This window comes from Nerophis lumbriciformis, linkage group LG33 (assembly GCF_033978685.3).
Source record: "Nerophis lumbriciformis linkage group LG33, RoL_Nlum_v2.1, whole genome shotgun sequence".
Lineage (NCBI taxonomy): Eukaryota > Metazoa > Chordata > Actinopteri > Syngnathiformes > Syngnathidae > Nerophis > Nerophis lumbriciformis.
The window spans coordinates 16335169-16362718 of NC_084580.2; the positions used below are offsets into that span (position 1 = coordinate 16335169).

Genomic DNA, 27550 nt, shown 5'->3' on the forward strand with positions numbered 1-27550 from the left:
CATGTCATTTAAACAAGCCCGCCACATTCTTTTATGTGGCCCGGAAAGTTATTTTAGGTGTCCCGCCACATCATTTAAATAAGCCCGCCACACGTTATTTATGTGGCCCGGAAGGATATTTTATGTGGCCCGCCACATCATTTAAACAAGTCCGCCACACATCATTTTATGTGGCCCGGAATGATATTTTAGGTGGCCCGCCACATCATTTAAATAAGCCCACCACACGTCATTTTAGGTGGCCCGCCACATCATTTAAATAAGCCCACCACACGTCATTTTATGTGGCCAGGAATGATATTTTAGGTGGCCCGCCACATCATTTAAATAAGCCCACCACACGTCATTTTATGTGGCCCCGAATGATATTTTATGTGGCCCTCCACATCATTTAAATAAGCCCGCCACACGTCATTTTATGTGGCCCGCCACGTCATTTAAACAAGCCCGCCACACGTCATTTAAGGTGGCCCGCCACATCATTTAAAAAAGCCCGCCACACGTCATTTTATGAGGCTCGGAATGTTATTTTATGAGGCCCGCCACGTCATTTTAACAAGCCCGCCACACTTCATTTTATGTGGCCCAGAATGATATTTTAGGTGGCCCGCCACATCATTTAAATAGGCCCGCCACACGTCATTTTATGTGGCCCGCCACACAAACTGGAACTGAACATGTCATTTTACGTGACCCGGAATGTTATTTTATGTAGTCCGCCGCATCATTTAAAATGGCCTGCTACATTATTTGTAATGCCAGCCAAAACATTTGTGTTGCCCACCACGCCCTTTTTTATGGTTGTCTTGAGTTTCCGCGGCGTTAGCAAGACATAACGTCTGCCGCTCCTTTTGTGGGACTTTTATGTGGTCAGCCACAGAATTCTGTGGCCCTCCACATCATTTAACTAGGTATGCCTCAGAATTTAATGTGGTCTGCTACATTTAAATATTCTGCCACATCATTTATGTGGCCTGCGTTAGGCTGGAAATAAAGCACTTCCTGGCCAAATACATTTGTTTTGTCAATTTTGACAGAAAAAAGTACTGCATGCACTTGCATGATGTATGTTCTACATTTGAATATTTGATGATGCCACAATGTTTCAAGCACCTTTTTTTTTGGTTATCAAAAATATTAGAAAATCTGCTCTTCACCTTGACTTACGATTTCAAAGCAAGTTATTCAATCAGTTCTAAAAATAAAATCAAAAACAGTTGCACATGCAAACTGTGTAACGAGGATATTATACGTTTAAATTCACATACAGTACAGGCCAAAACTATTTACATTGTAGATTGTCACTGAAAGCATCAAAACTATGACACCTGTGAAGTGAAAACCCTTTCAGGTGACTACTTCTTGAAGCTCATCAAGAGAATGCCAAGAGTGTGCAAAGTAGTAATCAGAGCAAATGGTGGCTATTTTGAAGAAACTACAATATAAAGCATGTTTTCAGTTATTTCACCTTTTTTTGTTAAGTACATAACTCCACATGTGTTCATTCATAGTTTTGATGCCTTCAGTGACAATCTACAATGTAAATAGTCATGAAAATAAAGAAAATGCATTGAATGAGAAGGTGTGTCCAAACTTTTGGCCTGTTCTGTATGTTCACTGTTACGAACGGCCCTCTGAGGGCAGCCATATTTGGATGTGGCACTCAATAAAAAACAGTTTGACACCCCAGCACAAACACATTAATACGTGATGCGAAAAAATATGTACGTTTGTTCCCACCTGCGGTACTCGAGCAGGTGGTGGTCGGTGGGTATGTGGTCCTCAGATAACTTCCAAATGATGGTGGCCTCGTTGTAGACTTTGCTCTTGGAGACGTCGATCATAGGGGGATCCGGGACTAAACAATTAGAGAAATTAAGGGAAAGAAGTCTTTAAAATCAATCAAAACAAAGGGGATAAATACATGTGAGATGTTCACCACTTATCATTATATTAAAATGCTTTTTCACATAATGCAGAATACAGACTTTTGAGGGTAATCATCAAATGTGTTTTTGCAACACTTATTCCCAAAAAAGGAGCAGCTGGGATGTTGAGGACGCAAATGAGACAAGAAGAATATACACACCACACCAGAGATAGTGGTTAGCTTATTTTTACACTTTTACAGCAGTTAAGAAAGGTAAACCGTGACATTGCCTGTACAACCAATTATTGTAACAGTTTGAGCCATGCATGAACCGACCAACCAGTAAAGAAGCAAAAGACTCCAATAAAGCCTTTAATCGTGCTGTACATTGCTGGAAACATGGACAAAAAAAAATGAACCAACGCACAACGTTCTTGCGTAACACAGCCTAGTTAAGAGGTTTTCACACGAAAGCTCCTTCCAAACGACAAATAGCACTTTCTCTTAAATTAGAATTCCATACCAATTGTTATTGGATAAAGCAAGATGACACACGCCTGTGCTCTAATTCAAGCTGTATCGTTTGTATTTCTCTGTGGTAGAATGGAGGCACATTATTAGAATTGTGTGATGCTCTCTCAGCTCAGACAACACTTTGGTCAAATAATATTCATCTCCACCACACTGCAAAAACTGAAATCTAATCTAATATCTCAAATAAGGGTGATATTATCGTATTTTCTGTGTGATAAGATAATTCTTCTCATTAAGCAGATTTTATGTTAGTGTTTTACTTGTTTTAAGGGTTTTGGTCCTAAATTATCTCAGTAAGATATTACAGCTTGTTGCTGAGATTTGATGACCTATATTGAGTAAAACATGCTTGAAACTAGAATATCAACTGTTGCAAAGCTGTGTCATCAACACTCACAAGTATAAAAATACTTTTTTAAAGTAATAATTTCTTATTTCAAGCATGAAAATAAATTCATGACGCCGAGCGCATATCATTATGTCAAGATAACGGTGGGGATGTCCCGATCCGATATTTGGATAGGATCGGCCGCCGATATTTGCAAAAAAATGCGTATCGGCAAGGCATGGGAAAATGCCGATCCAGATTTTAAAAAAACTCCGGTCCGTGTTTTCCAACGCACCGATTTAAATAATACATTCCACTTTTCTGCTGCTCCCTAATTTCCGTTCCGCATTTTCCAGCACACCTTCAACACATCCACACGTCTGAATTCTCACGCAGTTGCTTTTAGCTGCTGGCATTACACGACAGGCTCTTCTCACTCTTTCCTGTGTCTCCCTCTCACAGACAGCGAGCGCACCTTCTTACACACGTCACATACTGTCACGTCATACGTCACATACGTATACGTCCTCTCCCAGCAGAGAGGTAGCAGCATGGCTAACGTTAGCTGTGATGCTAGCGCAGCCGTGTGACCCTCTAAGGTGCGCGCCTGTGCAATTGCGCACTGCTCAAGCGTCCTCTGCGCACGGCAAATCTATGCCACGCACAAAATCAAATAAAAAAAATAAGCGCATAACAATTTTTTGGCACACGGACTCGACAGAGAAAACAGTTTTCGTCATCATTGTTCAAATATTGTAACGTCTGTCGAGACGCTTATCTCCATTCGGTGCCACACGTCCACACCATCAAAATGCCGAGGCAAACATTTCCAGATAACACCGTATGAAAAAAATAGCGATTTTTTTTAGTTGTGATTTCCTTCTCTGCATGAAAGTTTAAAAGTAGCATATATTAATGCAGTATGAAGAAGAATGTTTTAATGTAGACACATAGAATCATCATACTGCTGTGATTATATGCATCAAGTGTTCATTCAAGGCTAAGGCAAAATATCGAGATATATATCGTGTATCGCAATATGGCCTTAAAATATCGCAATATTAAAAAAAGGCCATATCGCCCAGCCCTACTTCAATGATGCCATTTCTGTTTGTCATGTATAATTTTGTCTATTTTGTGTTTATCCTTGAATAAACAGGTCAGTTTCTTGTTACCAACCATTGTGTATTATTCAAACTCACCTAATTCAGCTGGCTAGTTGTTATCAAGAGTACTAAAACCCTTTTCAACATGAATCTGACAACTACGTAGGCTAAATAACTTTAAACTTTAATACATGCTCGGATAGGCCAGTATCGGTATCGGATCGGAAGTGCAAAAACAATATCGGTATCGGATCGGAAGTGCAAAAACCTGGATCGGGACATCTCTAGATAACGGCACTAGCATTTACTTAATTTAAGAATATTTTTCAACATAGAGCAAAAAGGTTGTTTTTTTTTCTACCAAGAAAAGTGCACTTGTTATTAGTGAGAATATACTTATTTTAAGGTATTTTTGGGTTCACTGAGGTTAGCTAATTTTACTTGTTTTGAAAAGTCTTGACAAGCCGAATTTTCTTGTTCTATTGGCAAATAATTTTGCTTAGTTCAAATAAAATACCCCTAATTTTTGTAAAAAAATTTCTTGTTTTTGAACACTGACTTTTTGCAGTGCATGAGCCTGCTTCCACCTATGCTTGAAGCAATCCAAGTTAATTTACGTTATTATTATAGGGTATACATTTTAAAGAAATAAAATACCTACTTACATTAAAATCTAGTTTTCTACTATGTGTGGTTCTTTAATAACTGAACTCTCTTGAGAACAGACTTGTACTACTTCCACTACTACATTCATGGCATTACTTCCTGGTCTTACTGTTGTAGGAGACCCCAAAAAGCAAAGACAAATTGGGGCAGTGGGCCATTACACTCCACTGATCAGCACTTAAAGGACAATCTGCTGGAAGTACCAGACGGAGCGGCCAAGTTTCACTGCAGGGGATCGGCTTTCTCTCGTTTCCGTCGTCTGTTCCCGCTACAAAGAGGAGATGGACTCATTTATTTCACTCTTGTTGGTTTCATATTACGAATATGATGGAGAGAAGTGCTGTTGTCGTGGTAACAGTTTGAGGAACTTTCCACGCTAAACGGAACTTGATCCTTCTTCCTAAACGCTCAACGCAAGCTTTTTCCCCCACCACATTTGTCTATTTTCGCTGTTTTGTATAATGACACCATCAAGAATGCAGCAATATTTCAGCACTGCAAAAAATGAAATCGAAGTAAGATTAAAAATCTCAAATAAGGGTGATATTTGCTTATTTTCTGTCTGATAAGATAATTCTTCTTTTCACTAAGCAGATTTTGTGTTAGTGTTTTACTTGTTTTAAAGGTTTTGGTCCTAAATGATCTCAGTAAGATATTACAGCTTGTTGCTGAGATTTAATGACCTATATTGAGTAAAACGTGCTTGAAACTAGAATATAAACTGTTGCAAAGCTGTGTCATCAACACTCAAGTATAAAACTGCTTTTTTAAAGTAATAATTTCTTATTTCAAGCATGTAAAAAAAAAAAAAGATGACTGACACAATAGTGTCTCATATTAAAACAGATGACAGCCAAATGGACTTTGCTGTTTAATTTTCAATGAAACAATAGAACATTTGTATCCGTATAGTAGTACAGTTACTAGTGAGAATATACTTATTTTAAAAGGTATTTTTGGGTTCATTGAGGTTAGCTAGTTTTACTTGTTTTGGAAAGTCTTGACACGCCAAATTTTCTTGTTCTATTGGCAGATAATTTTGCTTAGTTCAAATAAAATACCCCTAATTTTTGTATTGTTTTTCCCTTGTTTTTGAACACTGACTTTTTGCAGTGTGCCCATCAGCTGTTCTAATAGGCGTGGCCAACCAGGCAGACCTGTCAAGTCTACCTGTCTGATTACAATGAAATTTGAAAAGTATATGAATATGAAGACATAATGAACCTTTTTGAGCAAGTTTGACACCTGACAAATACTTCTCCAGCCCTGTTTGAAAGCAATTGTACCTGTCCCTAGAGCAGTGGTTCTTAACCTTGTTAGAGGTACCGCTCGGGATGGTTTCCTGCTGACCCACTATGGACTGGACTCTCACTATTATGTTGGATCCACTATGGACTGGACTCTCACAATATTATGTCAGACCCACTCGACATCCATTGCATTCGGTCTCCCCTAGAGGGGGGGGTTACCCACATATGCGGTCCTCTCCAAGGTTTCTCATAGTCATTCACATCGACTTCCCACTGGGGTGAGTTTTTCCTTGCCCTTATGTGGGCTCTGTACCGAGGATGTCGTTGTGGATTGTGCAGCCCTTTGAGACACTTGTGATTTAGGGCTATATAGATAAACATTGATTGATTGATTGAGGTACCGAACCCTACCAGTTTCATATGCGCATTCACCGAACCCTTCTTTAGTGAAAAAAATATTAAATACATTTTTCAAATTCAAGACAAAGTTATATGTTTTTACTGGTGCACAAAATGAACCGTGCATGAACATCACCTTGTTCACAGAACAAAACCAACACAGTGCATGAACTCACAACAAATTACACACCTGCAAATCAGTGTGACTTCTGCTGTTGCCTTTGAGAGACCAGTTCAGATAAGCATGGCTTCACCTCGGCAAGCACTTATGGCATTTTCACAACAAAGTCTGTTCCTTTTCTTAATTTTTATGTCCACCATCCTCGAAAAGGATAGCTCGCATAGATATGTTGTAACAAATGGTATAAAAAATCCCAGGGCTTTCTAAGCAATAACTGGATACTTTTCCATTTGTTGACACCAAAACGTTGAGAGCGTTGTTGTTCTGAAGAGTTGCTGTTGAACCTGGCTGGCTCTGCTGAATTTCAATGATTTCGTTGAGGTATTCATCATTGACATTTACTGTCTCAACAGCGAACATGAACAGCTGTCTCACCCATGCTGGATATGACTATCTTGTAGGGAAATATCTGTCGAGAGACTTTGCAAGCTCATCTAAGTGCGTGGCAATTGTTTGCTTCAGTTCCACGGGTACAGAAATGTCTCCGATTTCAGATACATCTTCGATCTTAAAACATTATTTTTTGTTAAAGTCATTTTAAGTGGGCCAAAACACTTTTTTAGAAAATAATCTCATGGAAATGACTGCTGCCATTTGATTATAATAATAAAACATTTAAAGGGGAACATTATCACCAGACCTATGTAAGCGTCAATATATACCTTGATGTTGCAGAAAAAAGACCATATATTTTTTTAACCGATTTCCGAACTCTAAATGGGTGAATTTTGGCGAATTAAACGCCTTTCTATTATTCGCTCTCGGAGAAGGGAAGCAATCCGCCATTTTCTCACTTTCGTCGGTGTGTTGTCGGAGGGTGTAACAACACGAACAGGGACGGATTCAAGTTGCACCAGTGGCCCAAAGATTCGAAAGTGGCAAGAAATTGTACGAAATTTGTTCAAAATACGAGGCTGTGGGGAAAGCCGACGAAATGTTCAGTCGTTTGTTCCGCACACTTTACCGACGAAAGCTATGCTACAACAGAGATGGCAAGAATGTGTGGATATCCTGCGACACTCAAAGCAGATGCTGACATCAACTCCAAAACTGGACAGATCAGCTTTCAGGAAAAGAGAGCGAATGAGGGTATGTCTACAGAATATATTAATTGATGAAATCTTTATTCATTACTCGCGGTTTTACGTAAATTATTATACATAAACGGTGTTTACCAATAATTTAGCTTAAAAACATTTATTTTTTACAATCATTCGAGTACATTCGGGTAGTCTTGTGTAATGCAGTATTTTGTGTCTATTTAGGTATGGTTAACCTGAGTGCTGAAATCGTGGAAAAATATATGTTCTTAACGCGCCTGAAATGGGCTGTCTGCACTCTCAAAGTGCATGTTGTTGCCAAATGTATTTCATATGCTGTAAACCTAGTTCATAGTTGTTAGTTTCCTTTAATGCCAAACAAACACATACCAATCGTTGGTTAGAAGGCGATCGCCGAATTCGTCCTCGCTTTCTCCCGTGTCGCTGGCTGTCGTGTCGTTTGTCGGTTTCACTTGCATACGGTTCAAACCGATATGGCTCAATAGCTTCAGTTTCTTCTTCAATTTCGTTTTCGCTACCTGCCTCCACACTACAACCATCCGTTTCAATACATGCGTAATCTGTTGAATCGCTTAAGGCGCTGAAATCCGAGTCTGAATCCGAGCTAATGTCGCTATAGCTTGCTGTTCTTTCCGCCATGTTTGTTTGTATTGGCATCACTATGTGACGTCACAGGAAAATGGACGGGTGTATATAACGATGGTTAAAATCAGGCACTTTGAAGCTTTTTTTAGGGATATTGCGTGATGGGTAAAATTTTGAAAAAAACTTTGAAAAATAAAAAAGGCCACTGGGAACTGATTTTTAATGGTTTTAACCCTTCTGAAATTGTGACAATGTTCCCCTTTAACTTGGTATTTAGTCAGGTTTGGAACAGGTGTGTCGCTGGTGTGGCCACAGTGTATGTGCACGTCTGACGTCGCTCACATGTGCTCCACTGAATGCTCAAGGAGTTTTTACGTTTGCTCACACATATGGAAAATTAGAGGGAACATTGTTCGTATCCATAATACGCCGATAGGGAATTGTTTTAATTTACGCGATGAGTCGACTGTGTCTTGACCTCTGCGGCGGAGGCTCCTCCGAACCCCTGAGGCCGGCTCACCCCTAGGGTTCGATCGAACCCAGGTTAAGAACCACTACCCTAGAGCAGGGGTCACCAACCTTTTTGAAACCAAGAGCTACTTCTTGAGTACTGATTAATGCGAAGGGCTACCAGTTTGATACACACTTAAATAAATTGCCAGAAATAGCCAATTTGCCCAATTTACCTTTAACTCTGTTATTATTAATAATTAATGGTATTTATCTTTGTGGAAACACTGATCATCTTAATGATTTCTCACAATAAATATCTATAGAAACAGATAAATATCAATATGCAACACTTTATTTTTATATTTTCTCTAAGTGCACATTTTTCAAATTGAACATTTTCAAATGATCACTTCTAAGACAGTCTTGTGAAATCCCAATATCCCATTTTAACTAGCTAGCCACGAACATGTTTTAACAAATCATGAATTACTTTGCACCATGTTTGTACAAACAATAACTCATGTAAAATACAAAAGTCAACTCTCAAATGTTTAAATAAATCATGTCACACTTTGAACTGGACACCAAATCTGTTATCTGTTTCTTTGTCAGTTAGTGAAAACCAAGTCTTTAAAATATTTTCTTAGAATTAAAAATGTCGAGCAAAGCGAGACCAGCTTGCTAGTAAATAAATAAAATTTAAAAAATAGAGGCAGCTCACTGTCAAGTGCTGCTATTTGAGCTATTTTAGAACAGGCCAGCGGGCTACTCATCTGGTCCTTACGGGCGACCTGGTGCCCTAGACTATTTAGCTTGGGAGTCCCCCTTCACTGGATTCTGCATAAGAAGTACAAACAGATAACTGATGGATCAACTCTGTGAAAGAAGCTTCTCAGACTTCCATTATTGCACAGGAGTAGCATAAAAAACCTTCCCAAATATACTTTTGTTGTGTTCATGTTCCGAAGCCACAAAGTGACAGCATTTGCCACTTCCATAGTGCACACACTGTTAAGAGCTTAAAGGCTCGGCAAAGTGATCTTAAACGCATAATCATCTGCCTGCGCTACAATGAATGACTGCAGTCCTTTAATGGCACAGGAGAACTTGCTTCCTGCCTGAAGCTCAACGTAAAAGCATCGTTCACTCCAACATTATAATGAGACTATTTAAGCATGGCTGCCAACAGCAAACATGGATCCCTTCAAGGCATTCTTTCATAAAAGATTCCATAGAAGGATGTAAAGTAATCATAAGGAATCTTTTCTTCCTCTCCACCTACAAAGCTCATCTTACTTGCACTTGTGTCCAGTCAGTGGCAGCTGTCAGCTGTTGACGTGCATCCACTCAAAGGGCTCAGCTGCATTGTCAGCAATGTGCTTCCTATTCGTCTGTAGAACTACAACGTCTTGAAGCACTGCTTGTACTTCTAAGTGCATACTTTGTAGACATATTGATAGAAGGTCTGAGTCCAACTCTCATTAGCAAATAGCCCAAGCACGACAATTGAGTCATTACGCAATCAGGGCAAGAATGTAAATACATTAAACACCGTGAACGTAACGCTCTACTAAGTAGCAGTGCCTAAGCAAAAAAAAAAAAAGGCCTCATTAGTTGCTGATTAAGAATATTATTTAATGTTTTTTCAGCATGAAGGCAAGTTAGTAGCATATGAGCTCTACAATTAATCAACAGAGCTAGTAACTGTTTTTTGGCAGATCTTTGATAAACATGTTTACCTCTGCCAAAAAAGTTATCAGAAATGGCAACGGTCCCAGTTTCCCGGAATCAATCAGAAGGCTGATCTTAGTACTTGCTAGTTTGCTAATTCCCAAACCCAAAATCAACCAAGCTTACCAGTAATTGTCATTTTGGTCAATTAGTCAACACGTACAGTAATTGTTCCTTGACAATAACATTTTAATCTGACAAGGAAATTACCTGTGATGCCAAACCTCCCCATTTCCATAGTCAGCTGAATACAACTCCAAGATTTCCCCCAATTTAAATTATTTTGGGGACATGTCACAGCAAAGAAAAAAGCCGCCAGAACTTAAAAATGAGGGTATTTTGAGTGAAAACAAATTAAAGTAATATATTGTATTAGGGATGTCCCGATCCAGGTTTTTGCACTTCCGATCCAATACCGATGTTTTTGCACTTCCGATCCGATACCGAAACTGACCGATACTGGCCTATCCGAGCATGTATTAAAGTTTAAAGTTATTTAGCCTACTTAGTTGTCAGAATCATGTTGAAAAGGGTTTTAGTACTCTTGATAACAACTAGCCAGCTGAATTAGGGGAGTTTGAATAATACACAATGGTTGCTAACAAGACTTTGACCTGTTTATTCAAGGATAAACACAAAATAGACAAAATTATACATGACAAACAGAAATGGCATCATTGAAACTAGGGCTGGGCGATATGCGATATTTTAAGGCCATATTGCGATACACGATATATATCTCGATATTTTGCCTTAGCCTTGAATGAACACTTGATGCATATAATCACAGCAGTATGATGATTCTATGTGTCTACATTAAAACATTCTTCTTCATGCTACTTTTAAACTTTCATGCAGAGAAGGAAATCACAACTAAAAGAATCACAATTTTTTTCACACGGTGTTGATCTGGAAATGTTTTCCTCGGCATTTTGATGGTGTGGGCTTGTGGCACCGAATGGAGATAAGCGTCTCGACAGACGTTACAATATTTGAACTATGATGACGAAAACTGTTTTCTCTGTCGTGTCCGTGTGTCGAAAATTGTTATGCGCTTATTTTTTTATTTGATTTTGTGCGTGGCATAGATTTGCCGTGCGCAGAGGACGCTTGAGCAGTGCGCAATTGCACAGGCGCGCACCTTAGAGGGAACGTTGCTCGCATGGCTGCGCTTGCATCACAGCTAACGTTAGCCATGCTGCTACCTCTCTGCTGGGAGAAGACGTATACGTATGTGACGTATGACGTGACCGTATCTGACGTGTGTAAGAAGGTGTGCTTGCTGTCTGTGAGAAGGAGACAGGAAATAGTGAGAAGAGCAACTGCGTGAGAATCCACAGACCTGTGGATGTGTTGAAGGTGTGCTGCAAAATGCGGAACGGAAATTAGGGAGCAGCAGAAAAGTGGAATGTATTATTTAAATCATGCGTTGGAAAACACGGACCGGAAACTGGATCTGGATCGGCAGTTACTCATGCCTTGCCGATACGCATTTTTTGGCAAATATCGGCAGCCGATCCGATCCAAATATCGGATCGGGACATCCCTATATTGTATGAATGAAAATAAAGCCCTGATGCTTGGATTCAAAATGACGTCACGTTCGGGTCATTGAATACGCGTGGTGGTCAAACCAGCATCTATTCTCAATATGTACATTTAGATCAAAAGTGCAAGATTTTATGAAAAACTACAACTAAAGTACCACACATGCCAGTCCAAGGGAGCATAGTCAAAGAATGCAGTTTGCAGTGGCCACTCTGTTAAAGGTTTGTTTGATGTACATTTAGTGTTTCCCATTTAAGTATTACCTTAATATTATCTGGACAAGTTTTGCTACGGGCATTTAGTAAAAACACCAATTTGGCGAGTTAAGTCATGAAATGTAACCTTACCCGAGCAAAAACGATGCATAACGTATTGTTCGGACTATAAGTCGCATTTTTTTTTGCATAATTTGGCCGGGGGTGCGACTTATACTCAGGAGCGACTTATGTGTGAAATTATTAACACATTACCGTAAAATATCAAATAATATTATCTAGCTCATTCAAGTAAGAGACTAGACGTATAAGATTTCATGGGATTTAGCGATTAGGAGTGACAGATTGTTTGGTAAACGTATAACATGTTCTATATGTTATAGTTATTTGAATGACTCTTACCATAATATGTTACGTTAACATACCAGGCACGTTCTCAGTTGGTTATTTATGCCTCATATAACGTACACTTATTCAGCCTGTTGTTCATTATTCTTTATTTATTTTAAATTGCCTTTCAAATGTCTATTCTTGGTGTTGGGTTTTATCAAATAAATGTCCCCAAAAAATTAGACTTATACTCCAGTGCGACTTATATATGTTTTTTTTCCTTCTTTATTATGCATTTTCGGCCGGTGCGACTTATACTTTTTTGAAGCATAAGGATCTATTCCATTGCATAGTTGGATTTTTTGCTCATATCTTCTTTTTGCAGGAAAATATGGGCCTCTTTTATACTTGGATAAATTGCGCGCTGTTTGCTGTACAACAGCCATCTTGGCTTGATTGACCACCACTGGTTTTCACTTCCTGGACGAAATCAGTGGTCGGAATACAAGCAATAGACTAGTGATGCTACAAAAATTCTGTCACCAAAAAGAATACTTGATCAGCACTGCCAAAACAGGATGTGATGACGTACGCAAAACGCACGCTAAATTGTCTAGAGCGAAGACAGACAGTTTGCGATGCGGACACACTTTATTATATCCGAGATTTACCCACGGACAGCGATCCACAAAATGGGTAAAGTGCAAATATTAAGAGGACAGTGGCGCTCTTTCAAGCAGATAAAGTACAGCTGAAGCAGCAGCACAAAGCAAGTGTGACGTCGAGTGAGTGTTTTGGGACAGTAAAGGCTCGCTGCAGCTAAAAGTTAAAGTTAAAGTACCACTGATAGTCACACACAAATAGTCCGAAAAATACGGTAGTAAGTCGCAGTTTTTTTCATAGTTTGGTGGGACTTGTGTGAAATTAACACATTACCGTAAAAGATCAAATAATATTATTTAGCTCATTCACGTAAGAGACTAGACGTTTAAGATTTCATGGGATTTAGTGATTAGGAGTGACAGATTGTTTGGTAAACGTATAGCATGTTCTACATGTTATAGTTATTTGAATGACTCTTACCATAATATGTTACGTTAACATACCAGGCACGTTCTCAGTTGGTTATTTATGCCTCATATAATGTACACTTATTCAGCCTGTTGTTCATTATTCTTTATTTGTTTTAAATTGCCTTTCAAATGTCTATTCTTGGTGTTGGGTTTTATCAAATAAATTTCCCCAAAAAATGCGACTTATACTCCAGTGCGACTTATGTATGTTTTTTTCCTTCTTTATTATGCATTTTCGGCAGCTGCGACTTATACTCTGAAAAATACGGTAGGTGTGTTGAAATTAACCTCTGCATTTGACCCATCCCCTTGTTCCACCCACTGGGAGGTGAGGAGAGCAGTGAGCAGCAGCGGTGGCCGCGCTCGGGAATCATTTTTGGTGATTTAACCCCCAACTCCAACCCTTGATGCTGAGTGCCAAGCAGGGAGGTAATGGTTCCCATTTTATAGTCTTTGGTATGACTCGGCCGGGGTTTCAACTTACGACCTACCCATCTCAGGGCGGACACTCTAACCACAAGGCCACTGAGCAGCTGTTGCTGTTCGTCGCGGACATCGAGCAACAGAAATAAAGAGTCTATAAACATGAGTAAAGTCTGCAATAACACTAGGAAAAAGATGCTAGGTTTATGGCAAGTCGTTTTTAATAAAAACACTAAAAGGATTGGAGAAGTCTCTAAGAACTTGAAAAATCGTCAATTAGCAGCAAAACGATGAGAAAAAGATGTGTTCATACTAATTACTAGTAACACATTTGTTTTAAAATGTATACTTGTTTTAACCTTTTTAAAGAAAATATATGCATCAAATGATATGATGATGTCATATTGACCAAGCCTCCATCTCCACAAGTATATTGGCAATCTAGAGGAATACATAAACTCCCAAAATTGAGGCCTTCTAATAATGAGCTGGTAGGCAAGGAGGTTAGCAAGTCTACAGTAAGTTTGCTAGAACGCTACAACATCAGTTGGTCAGGGTGTATACACCCTGATTATTATCTTGTGTGATGACTGTATTATGATGATAGTATATATGATAGTATATATCTGTATCATGAATCAATTTAAGTGGACCCCGACTTAAACAAGTTGAAAAACTTATTCGGGTGTTACCATTTAGTGGTCAATTGTACGAAATATGTACTTCACTGTGCAACCTACTAATACAAGTCTCAATCAATCAATCAAATAGTTAGCAACCTAGCTTCTTAGTAAGTTAGTAAGCAATTTAAAAGGGGATTTATGATGATTTTAATCTACATTTAAAACACTTCATTGTGGTCTAGATAATATGTATTGGATATGCCTTGGTGTACATTTTTCTCCACAGTCACATTTATAACCCGTTTGAGTGTCTGCAAAATGTTTGATTCCAGAGGCATTCCCAGATTACAAATGAAACCATGACCCACCCTGTACAAAAATATAATTTATCTTTTGAAAATGTACACTGTTTAAATGTAAATCTTAAAAGTCATCACCGCTATTTTTAGAGATGTCCGATATTATCGGCCGATAAATGCTTTAAAATGTAAGATCGGAAATTATCGGTATCGGTTCGGAAAGTATCGGTATCGGTTTCAAAAAGTAAAAATGTATGACTTTTTAAAACGCCACTGTACGTAGTGGTACACGGAAGAAGTACAGAGCGCCAACAAACCTTAAAGGCACTGCCTTTGCGTGCTGGCCCAATCACATAATATCTACAGCTTTTCACATACACACACACACAAGTGAATGCAATGCATACTTGGTCAACAGCCATACAGGTCACACTGAGGGTGGCCGTATAAACAACTTTAATTAACACTGTTACAAATATGCGCCACACTGTGAACCCACACCAAACAAGAATGACAAACACATTTCGGGAGAACATCCGCACCGTAACACAACATAAACACAACAGAACAAATACCCAGAACCCCTTGCAGCACTAACTCTTCTGGGACGCTACAATATAAACCCCCCGCTACCCCCCCCCCAACCCCGCCCACTTCAACCTCCTCATGCTCTCTCAGGGAGAGCATGTCACAAATTCCAAGCTGCTGTTTTGAGGCATTTTAAAACAAATAATGCACTTTGTGACTTCTATAATAAATATGGCAGTTCCATGTTGGCATTTTTTTCCATAACTTAAGTTGATTTATTTTGGAAAACCTTGTTACATTGTTTAATGCATCCAGCGGGGCATCACAACAAAATTAGGCATAATAATGTGTTAATTCCACGACTGTATATATCGGTATCGGTTGATATCGGAATCGGTAATTAAGAGTTGGACAATATCGGATATCGGCAAAAAAGCCATTATCGGACATCTATAGCTATTTTTTTTTTTCCTAGACACGCTCGGAAATAAACTTCATAAATATATAGATCCACCCGGTCACATCATTAGGTACACCTGGCCACTCTAAGATCCATTCAGAGTGCATTAAAAAAAAAGCTGCTTTTTGCAGAATTTATGTCACTGCATGTTGTGCGTCTGTGTTCTGCGCATGTCACGATTAGATGAATATAATACCTTTTGTGTATCCTCATAAACCCTTTGGTTGCGCCCTTGACTAAATGTCCATCTCTGTGACGTCACAACGTAGTCACACTCCAAAACCCCACAAACAGAGGCATCCAAAACTGCGTGCAAGCTCACACCACAATGCATGAAGGATGGAGGAGGCACTCTACAAGAAGGGACAGGAGGCTAAGATCCTTCAACGTCTGTACAAAAGATGTTGAAGATGTTCTACGAGTCGGTGGTGGCGGGCGCCTTCTTGTACGCGTTGGCCTGCTGGGGCAGCGGGCTGAGAGCGAGGGACGCAAACAGACTGGACAAGTTGGTAGAGAAGGCCAGTAACGTGGTGGGAGTGGAGCTAGACTCTCTGGCGGTGGTGTCAGGGAGGAGAAGTCTAGCAAAGCTCCTAGCCATTATGGACAACACCTCCCACCCACTACACTCGGACCTTGCAGAGAGAATGAGCACATTCAGTGGAAGGCTCAGACTCCCAAAATGCAACACGGAACGACACAGGAGGTCCTTCATACCGACAGCCATCAGACTGTATAATGCACATGTTCCTTGACTGCACTTAAATGTAGAGTATATGTAGAATACATTTATATTATTTATATATTATATATATAATATATATTATATTATTTATTATTATTACTGTCTATTGTGAGCGAACTGTGGTGCTGAATTTCCCCCAGGGATCAATAAAGTACTTTCTATTCTATTCTATGAACCTTAAGATTTGCACTTTGGCGTTGTTTAACTTAAATATCCAACATTGTAACATTATATACAAGTCGGAAACTATGAAATTCATCACAGGTCCACTTTGAGTTGGTAAGTTAGAAAGTTTGCTTACATATCTTGGTTAACCGTGTCATTTTTAGCAGTAAAAATGTAATGATTATGTTAAGCGCAGCCGAGGATTTAAAGCGGATAATGAGAGCTTACAAAAGGTTCATGTGAAAGGTATTGACTCCACCAGCTAGCGAATTGTAATGATTGTTCCTCTTAACAGGAGGAGGATTGATTTCATTATATGAACCTAGTATAAATCATTGTTGGGAGACACACACACAATGTATTTATGGTTCAAATGTGTCTAGTTCCATGATAACACTTATTTGAGGTTTGAGCTAATGTGGTGAAACACTGACATGAGATTTATTCTTAGACATTATCTGCAAACTTCTGTTCTTTGCTCCAATAACGATCATACCCCTATAATTTTAAAGATTGTTTTTCCAAGATTTGAAAAGCTGAAGATTACATTTACAGTCCGTCTCGACCAGAGAAACCACAACAAACTAAGCCGTAAATTCCACAACAAGCCTGTCCGCAGTTTGCTCTCGTTCATCCAATTAAGCAGCTGACAAACAACCTCTGACCTCTTATCATCCCCCGACTCAGAGGGCATATTTCAAACAACCTATTGATTTTGTTAGTAGACTTTCATACCTCCACCAAAGCACATTTCTTTGAGCAGCATCTCTTCTCGGGACGTGTCCAACACAAACTCGTCAAAGCAGGGGTGGGCTGACGGCTGGAACGTCCTAAGAGACTCCGTGGCCTTTTGGATTCTGGACACACGCACACAAAAACACATACAAACATGAGGACATCACCACAGCAACAGTGGTTGGACAAAACGGTTGAACTTTTTCTTCTCAAAATAAGAAATGGGGTTCCTCCCACAAAATACAGTACATGCCAAAAGTTTAGACACACCCTCTCATTTCAATACGTTATTTTTTTTCAAGACTATTTACCTTGTAGATTGTCACTGAAGGCATCAAAACTACGACGCCTGTGAAGTGAAAACCAATTCAAGTGACCACCTCTTGAAGCTCACCGAGAGAATGCCAAGAGTGTGCAAAGCAGTAATCCGAGCAAAGGGTGGCTATTTTGAAGAAACTAGAATATAATCCTAATCTACGATTTGACTCCCTCGAATGGCCTTGACGCTGTGGAAACAGGACCAGGCTGTTCTGAAAAACACCCCCGAGGACACCTCAATGATGGACGCTTTTGACCTCCCTCCCTCCTCAACGTCACCTGCAGTCGAACTTTTGCAGATCGGCCTCGGTCTATAAAAAACATTACATCATCACACCCAAGACAATTGGGCACACACGCACACACACCCCCTCCCCCATTCCACGCCTTTACCACCGCTTGTTTCCCCTCGGGTGATGGTCGGATGGCAGCGCTTCATGGCAGTGGTCGCCTTCCAGAGCCCCAACTCGCCTCGTGACTAAATGTAACGTGTTTATGTGTGCATGGCATGTAGGTTTTTTCCCACTCCAGACTAGGCCCCCTTAGGAGCCCAGTCTAGATTGTATATTTTTTCTCATTGTTTTCCCCAGCGTTTGACCTTTTTCCCATCTTTTACGGGGGCGCCTTATGGCGACAAATCAGCGTTCCTGTTCTGTAACCCTGTACACTGTTTGTTTGTCTAATCTTGAACGGGTTTGTGCTGAAAAAAAAGTTTCGTTGTACTTGTTGCAATGACAATAAAGACCTATCTGATCTGAATATAAAACATGTTTTCAGTTATTTCACCTTTTTTTGTTAAGTACATAACTCCACATGTGTTCATTCGTAGTTTTGATGCCTTCAGTGACTTTTTACAATGTAAATAGTCATGAAAATAAAAGTGCATTGAATGAGAAGGTGTGTCCAAACTTTTGGCCTGTACTGTACAGCCAGTATTTCCATAACTGACATATTTACTTTTGTACTCATTGGTATGTCAGATTTCATAAGTGAAAGAGGGGATTAGAAATAGAAAGCGCTACAGGCCATAGTATCATGATCCTGTAAGTGCAAAGGTTCCATTCTTATCCAAAGCTGCTAATGGAGATCAATTAGCAGGATTACAGCAAAAACACATTTGTCCAAACACGCGTCATTGAGTGGACGACACGGCAAAAGGATTTTCTTTACTTGGTCCTTAAGTTCGGTAGCCTGTGCACGTGGCTTTGCACGTTTGGACAGCTGGTACGCTTCATACACACACACACACACAAAAAAAACAGACATCTGACATCATTATTGGTCTTAAACTTGTCTTCAGACGCACTTGACTTCACACATAAATTGTAGTTCACTTGAAAAAGGTGGGCCTGGACCAGGCTCGACTACTCCTGCATGCAATGATGTCACATAACAGGATCGTCCCTTTCACCAGTTAATGATAACCGGCACCTTGCACAGTAGAAATAAATACGGTAAATACGGTATGCTCGCTCACACTCGGGCACATGAGCACGCAATCGATGAATCACTCCTCCTCCCGGTTATTATTTATACTCGCCATCTGGCATCGTAAAAATTAACAGAGCGACTAATATTAATCCACATAATCAAAGTGCACAGTATGCTCACTCACGCAAGGCAATGTATATGTCCTTTAAATGGTATTTGTCTCCCTGACAGTAATCAGTGATTACTTAGAGTTAGAAACTTGACTCCAGATAATTCACAACATCAAACTCCACGGTACGGTCGCTCACATTCGATCACATGTCCGCACGTAAAAAATATGTGTCGTATAAATCCATGCAACCTCTCCTTCCGACAGTAAATGATAACTAACTCTCATTCCAGTCTGGTTTCCGCCCCCTGCATAGCACTGAAACAGCACTAGTAAAAATCACAAACGATCTCCTCCTGGCAGCTGATTCTGGTCTTCTCACTATCCTAATCCTCTTAGATCTCACTGCAGCCTTTGACACCATTTCATACACTGTCCTCCTCCATAGATTGCACAGTATTGGCATCACAAGCACACCTCTTCACTGGTTTAGATCATATCTCTCCGTTTCCTCTGGTGTCCCCCAGGGCTCTGTTCTTGGTCCCTTGCCTTTTATCATATACATTCTTCCCCTTGGCAATATTTTCCGTAAATTTAAAACACTGTTATGCAGATGACACCCAGCTCTACATCTCAACCAAACCAACTGCTTCTCTTCCTCCTTCCTTCCTTACAGACTGCCTCAGTGAACTCAAGCAGTGGTTCTCATCCAATTTCCTTCAACTCAATAATAATAAAACCAAAATCTGACTTGTCGGTACAAAAAACATTCTCGCCAAAACCAACAGCTTTTTTCCGTTACTCTCGGCAATTCCTCTGTCTCACCCTCCTCCCAAGTCGAGTCTGGGTGTCATCCGCAACAGCACACTCTCCTTTCAAGCCCACATAAACAACATTACCCGGTCTGCTTACTTTCATCTACGAAACATGAAATCGACTTTGTCTATCCCTTACCCTACATACTGCTGCCATAATAGTCCATAGCCTGGTCACCCCTCGCCTGGACTACTGCAACTCTTGTCGGTTTGGTCTCCCTCGCAAGTCACTTCAGCTTCCAGAACTCTGCAGCCCGGATAATCACCAGAACCCCTTCAATCTAGCACGTCACCCCTGTTCTGCAGCAACTCCACTGGCTACCCATCAAACATCGTATCCACTTTAAAATAATTCTCCTCACTTTCAAAGCCATCCATAACCTCTCTCCGTCATATCTCTCTGACCTGCCCTCACGTTCTCTAAGATCTTCTTCATCCATCCATCTCACTGTCCCCTTATTTAAACTGTCCACCATGGGTGCCCGAGCTTTCAGCCGCTCTGTCCCACATCTTTGGAACTCTTTACCACCAGACCTTCGTAATTTACACTCAATATCCCTCTTCAAATCAAGACTCAAAACACAACTATTCCTGACTGCTTATTCATTGTCATCATCTTATCTATCTTTGTTGTTTTTATCCAATTTGATTTTATCGTTTTGATTTTGTACAGTGTCCTTGAGTGCCCAGAAAGGCGCCTTATAAGTAAAATGTATTATTATTATTATTATTATTATTATTATTATTATTAGAGTTAAAAACTTGACTCCAGATAATTCACAACATCAAACTCCACGGTACGGTCGCTCACATTCGATCACATGTCCGCACGTAAAAAATATGTGTCGTATAAATTCATGCAACCTCTCCTTCCGACAGTTAATGATAACTGTAATAGAAACACAAAAAGTAAAAAATTATCAGTCACCACTGTGCACTGTATAAACAAAATTGCTGAAAATAATCCACTAAGTAAAACCCTCACGCACAGGTTGGCAACGTACTTGTCATACTCAATGCGATCGCTCCCTCCTTCCATTTATATCAGGGGTGCTCACACTTTTTCTGCAGGCGAGCTACTTTTCAATTGATCAAGTCGTGGGGATCTACCTCATTCATATATATAATTTATATTTACTTATTTATGAAATATATGTTTTTGTTAACAAGTTAAAGGTGTTTAATGATAATGCAAGCATGTTTAACACATATAGTTAATAAATTAAAGGTGTGTAATGATAATACAAGAATGTTTAACACATATAGTTAATATTGTTAATAAATTAAAGGTGTTTAATGATAATACAAGTATGTTTAATACATATAGTTAATATTGTTAACTAGTTAAAGGTGCTTAAAGATAATGCAAGCATGTTTAACACATATAGTTAATATTGTTAACAAGTTAAAGGTGTTTAATGATAATACAAGCATGTTTAACACATATAGTTAATATTGTTAATAAGTTAAAGGTGTTTAAAGATAATGCAAGCATGTTTAACACATATAGTTAATATTGTTAACAAGTTAAAGGTGCTTAAAGATAATACAAGCATGTTTAACACATATAGATTCCTTTCTTTCATGAAGACAAGAATATAAGTTGGTGTATTACCTAATTCTGATAACTTTTGCATTGATTGGAATCAGACAGTGGTGCTGATAACGTCCGCATTTTCGAATGGAGGAGAAAAAAAAAAGTCCTCCTTTCTGTCCAATACCACATGAAAGTGGTTGGTTTTTGGCATCTTATTTGTCCAGCTTCCGTACTCCTTTGTATACACTTTACAAGAAATACATTGTCGGCAAACTCCGTAGCTTGCTAGCTTGTGCACGCCAGCTTTCTGAGACTCTTATTTTGTTAGCGCAACTGTGCAGTCGGTCTTTGGAGTTTTGACGACAGGTACGGCGCCAGAGTCAGTTGAAATAAAGTGTTTCTCGCCTTCCAGTCGGTAATTTTAATGAGCTGGCAGCAGCCAGCTTCATATCAGAAGACCCTCGGGTGCCGTGAATGTCAATCAAGTGACGAAAGTGACGTCATAGTGAAGATTTATGATCGCTCATTTTTAGGACTATTTTTTAATGCCTGGCTGGTGATCGACTGACACACCCTCCGCGATCGACCGGTAGCTCGCGATCGACGTAATGAGCACCCCTGATTTATAATAACCGGCACCTTGCACAACAGGAACGCATAAATTGTAGTAACAAAGCAACAATAAAGAGATGGCACATGTAAACAGGTTAAAGGTCAAATGATGTATTGCAGGCCAGGAACATACCTGACGTGCAGCTGCTTGGCGGTCTGAACAAAGCAGGACTGGTCCGTCTCTTTGATCACCTCTTGGGCGTATCCCACCAGGCCGCTGTTCTCCAACATGCCCTGGTACTCCTCCATCTAGGAACACCAACACGTAAGATGACTTGAACCATACGCTTTACTTTCATGCAATCTGTGAGCAGCAGTGACACACCTGGGATCTGAGCTGCAACAGGCGACGGTTACGGGACTGCTCGACGGATTTCAGCATCTCTGACTTTCTCTCTTGCAGGGTCTCAAACAGGCGGTCAAAGTGCTCGTTGGCTTGACGTTCTGCTCGCTGGCCATTTTCCTTTGGTGACAAACAGTACATTGAATAAACACAGCGAGCATCCTCCAGGGAATATGCACAAATAGGCACCCTAAATATAAGTGCAAGCTTGCATTTTAGTTTTGCTCTATTTTTAGCATACTGTTTGGACAGCGGTTGTTGTCTCAGAACAACAGCTGTTGCTCTTTTGAAAACTACACCCAGTGCGTGAAGATAAGAGAAACACACATGACGTGGCTTCCGTGTTGGTGTGGTTTACTAAATAATGATCCTGAACGTACAGTACAGGCCAAAAGTTTGGACACACCTTCTCATTCAATGTGTTTTCTTTATTTTCATGACTATTTATATTGTAGATTGTCACTGAAGGCATCAAAACTATGAATGAACACATGTGGAGTTATGTACTTAACAAAAAAAGGTGAAACAACTGAACATGTTTTATATTCTAGTTCAGGGGTAGGGAACCTATGGCTCTAGAGCCAGATGTGGCTCTTTTGATGACTGCATCTGGCTCTCAGATAAATCCTAGCTGACATTGCTTAACACGATAAGTAATGAATAATTCCGCTGATCATCACAGTGTTAAAATTAACCACGTATCAACCAGACTACAAAGCCATCAGAAAAACCATGCAGCATTAATGGTAGAAGTATTTTATTTAATATTGGTTACCTTCAGAATAACAATGTTATTAAATAGAAAATGATTATTATACTCTAAAAATGTTGGTCTTACTTAAAAATGCACGCATTTAGTTGTATTCAGAGTTAAAGAATATTATATGGCTCTCACGAAAATACATTTTTAAATATTTGGCTTTCATGGCCCTCTCAGCCAAAAAGGTTACCGACCCCTGTTCTAGTTTCTTAAAAATAGCTTCCCTTTGCTCTGATCACTGCTTTGTACACTCTTGGCATTCTTTCAAGCACACATGTGAAGTGAAAACCATTTCAAGTGACTACCTCTTGAAGCTCATCAAGAGAATGCCAAGAGTGTGCAAAACAGTAATCAGAGCAAAGGGTGGCTATTTTGAAGAAAATAGAACATAAAACATGTTTTCAATTATTTCACCTTTTTTTGTTAAGTACATAACACCACATGTGTTCATTCATAGTTTTGATGCCTTCAGTGACAATCTACAATGTAAATAGTCATGAAAAAAAAGAACACACATTGAAAGAGGAGGTGTGTCCAAACTTTTGGACTGTACTGTACTTAATGAGTGCACACATACACACTGTATACAACACTGTTCAACTCAACAGACAGGTTTAAACTCGCGACACATATACTTTGTTCATCCGGATTGACAATTCTCAGGTTTCGAGAGAACTGGAAATTAGACATCCATGGTGGTAGTCCACCATAATGCATAACCCTGTGGGAGATATTGTAATTCCTATTCAGAGAGGACTTCAGTGGTTGATGTGTTGTTGAGCCCTCATGACAGGCATGAGAATAGATTACCATATTTTTTGGACTATAAGTCGCAGTTTTTTTCATAGTTTGGCCGGGGGTGCGACTTATACTCAGAAGCGACTTATGTGTGAAATTATTAACACATTACCGTAAAATATCAAACAATAATATTTAGCTCATTCACGTAAGAGACTAGACGTATAAGATTTCATGGGATTTAGCGATTAGGAGTGACAGATTGCTTGGTAAACGTATAGCATGTTCTATATGTTATAGTTATTTGAATGACTCTTACTATAATATGTTACGTTAACATATCAGGCACGTTCTCAGTTGGTTATTTATGCCTCATATAACGTACACTTATTCAGCCTGTTGTTCACTATTCTTTATTTATTTTAAATTGCCTTTCAAATGTCTATTCTTGGTGTTGGGTTTTATCAAATAAATTTCCCCAAAATATGCGACTTATACTCCAGTGTGACTTATGCTTTTTCCCTTCTTTATTATGCATTTTCGGCCGGTGCGACTTATACTCCGGATCGACTTATACTCCGAAAAATACGGTAATTGTTATTGAGGCAAAATGGAATGCACCACTTTGCTGTAACCAGCAGAGGCACTGTTGTTTAGGTCCCAGTTTGCCGTTTTAAAAGGGGTCTTATGTTTTTTTCCTAAATTTAATTTACACTTGTGTTCTACATAAGTAATTAATGGTGGTACTTTGGTAAAAATGTTGCACAGACCTTCTTTAAGCCACTTTCTGAATGTCTCTTCAGGATACGCCGTTAGGTGGGCGGTCTTATTTACGTGCCGAAGCCTTCCTTCAGGCCAAGCCCCCTTCGACTGAGTCTTCACCCTGTCAGCCATGTTGTAGTTTTTAGCGCTTCCACATGAAGTCTACTGACAGGTATAAGTTAGTTAGTTGTCCTGGGCATGATGTTAAAGTGCATCCGGCAGTGGAGGCTCCTCTATGGGGTCTTGGGGCACTAGGAGGTTAACCCCTTTACTACTGTTACGCCAGGTGGCCCTTGGCAAAGGCCTAGTACCTGACTAGCCAGGGATACGGTGAAGACCTCAAAGGCGGAGCAGGCGGAAGACGGTAGATTTAGGAACTACCACAACTGCTGCGATGGCGGAAGAAGGCTGCAGCAGAAAAGAGTCCCCAGTCGTCTTGGACTCCATGCCACTGGACCCTGACCCGATTCTGTCAAGGATCGTGTGGTGACTGTCTGTGCACCAGTCTCCCCACGTAAAACAAAGTCACGCACAGGCATCCTCCATAAAGGGATACACCCCTACCAGGAGGATTGTCATACTCGTTCGAGTGACCGCCAATAAGTTAGAACTGTTTGCTACTTTGTATTACAAATGGCAACAGTGGAGGATGCATGTGCATGGACGAGCCAGTCTGCCCCACAACAAGAGGATAGAGGAAAAATAAGCAATTTATTGAATAAAACTGGATAAAAATGGAAAACTCACGGAAAGCTGTTCAGGTAAACCTCTACGATATATGGTGATATCCCTTGACTTAACTAAGCCAAAATACATCACCTAAGTCTCAAATTCCAAACAGCTCATTTGGAACAAGTCTGGAAGAGGGCAAGATTGTTTTATAAGTGTCTCCGCCATGCCTCCATGGTTGGATTTAAAATTTTCCGTTAGGTGGGCGGTCTTATTTACGTGCCAAAGCCTTCCTTCAGGCCAAGCCCCCTTCGACTGAGTCTTCACCCTGTCAGCCATGTTGTAGTTTTTTGTGCTTCCACATGAAGTCTACTGACAGGTATAAGTTAGAACGGTTTGCTGCTTTGTATTAGAAATGGTAACAGCGGAGGATGCATGTGCATGTACGAGCCAGTCTGCCCCACAACAAGAGGATAGAGGAAAAAGAAGAAATTTATTGAATAAAACTGGATAAAAATGGCAAACTCGCGGAAAGCTCTTCGGGTAAACTTCTACGATATGACTTAAAGGGGAACATTATCGCCAGATCTATGTAAGCGTCAATATATACCTTGATGTTGCAGAAAAAAGACCTTTTTTTTTTTTTTAACCGATTTCCGAACTCTAAATGGGTGAATTTTGGCGAATTAAACGCCTTTCTATTATTCGCTCTCAGAGCGATGACGTCACGTTGTGACGTCACATCGGGAAGCAATCCGCCATTTTCTCACTTTCGTCGGTGTGTTGTCGGAGGGTGTAACAACACGAACAGGGACGGATTCAAGTTGCACCAGTGGCCCAAAGATGCGAAAGTGGCAAGAAATTGGACGAAATTTGTTCAAAATACGAGGCTGTGGGGAAAGCTGACGAAATGGTCAGTCGTTTGTTCCGCACACTTTACCGACGAAAGCTATGCTACAACAGAGATGGCAAGAATGTGTGGATATCCTGCGACACTCAAAGCAGATGCATTTCCAACGATAAAGACCCTAGCTTCCCTGGCCTGCTGACATCAACTCCAAAACTGGACAGATCAGCTTTTAGGAAAAGAGAGCGGATAAGGGTATGTCTACAGAATATATTAATTGATGAAAACTTTATTCATTACTCGCGGTTTTACGTAAATTATTATACATAAACTGTGTTTATCAATAATTTAGCTTAAAAACAATTTTTTTTCAATCATTCGAGTAGTCTTGTGTAATGCAGTATTTTGTGTCTATTTAGGTATGGTTAACCCGAGTGCTGAAATCGTGGAAAAATATATGTTCTTAGCGCGCCTGAAATGGGCTGTCTGCACTCTCAAAGTGCATGTTGTTGCCAAATGTATTTCATATGCTGTAAACCTAGTTCATAGTTGTTGGTTTCCTTTAATGCCAAACAAACACATACCAATCGTTGGTTAGAAGGCGATCGCCGAATTCGTCCTCGCTTTCTCCCGTGTCGCTGGCTGTCGTGTCATTTGTCGGTTTCGCTTGCATATGGTTCAAACCGATATGGCTCAATAACTTCAGTTTCTTCTTCAATTTTGTTTTCGCTACCTGCCTCCACACTACAACCATCCGTTTCAATACATGCGTAATCTGTTGAATCGCTTAAACCGCTGAAATCAGAGTCTGAATCCGAGCTAATGTCGCTATATCTTGCTGTTCTATCCACCATGTTTGTTTGTGTTGGCATCACTATGTGACGTCACAGGAAAATGGACGCGTGTATATAACGATGGTTAAAATCAGGCACTTTGAAGCTTTTTTTTTTAGGGATATTGCGTGATGGGTAAAATTTTGAAAAAAAACTTCGAAAAATAAAATAAGCCACCTGGAACTGATTTTTAATGGTTTTAACCCTTCTGAAATTGTGATAATGTTCCCCTTTAACTAAGCCAAAATACATCACTAAAGACTGAAATTCCAAACAGCTTATTTGACGCAAGTTTGGAGGAGGGCAAGATTGTTTTATAAGTGTCTCCGCCATGCCTCCGTGGTTTGATTTAACATTTTCGGGACTTACGGCGATCCCAAATACAGAAAACAGGTTAAAAAAAAAAAGGTGGTTTTGCATAATAGGACTCCTTTAAGAGAATATACAGGACATGAGCTATGGTACAACCCC

At 39.9% G+C, this 27550-nt stretch overlaps 1 protein-coding gene across 5 annotated transcripts in view; it reads right to left on the bottom strand.

The window, feature by feature from the left end:
• Positions 1-27550, bottom strand: part of trim36 (tripartite motif containing 36) — a 79310-nt gene that overhangs the window by 15402 nt on the left and 36358 nt on the right. For all 5 annotated transcript variants that reach the window (XM_061928944.1, XM_061928942.1, XM_061928943.1 and 2 more), the window contains 4 exons: positions 22453-22590; positions 22261-22376; positions 17306-17427; positions 1741-1858 (listed from right to left, as the gene is read on the bottom strand). In XM_061928944.1, the coding sequence (XP_061784928.1) occupies positions 1741-1858; positions 17306-17427; positions 22261-22376; positions 22453-22590 (494 nt within the window). The remainder of the gene's footprint in view (positions 1-1740; positions 1859-17305; positions 17428-22260; positions 22377-22452; positions 22591-27550) is intronic.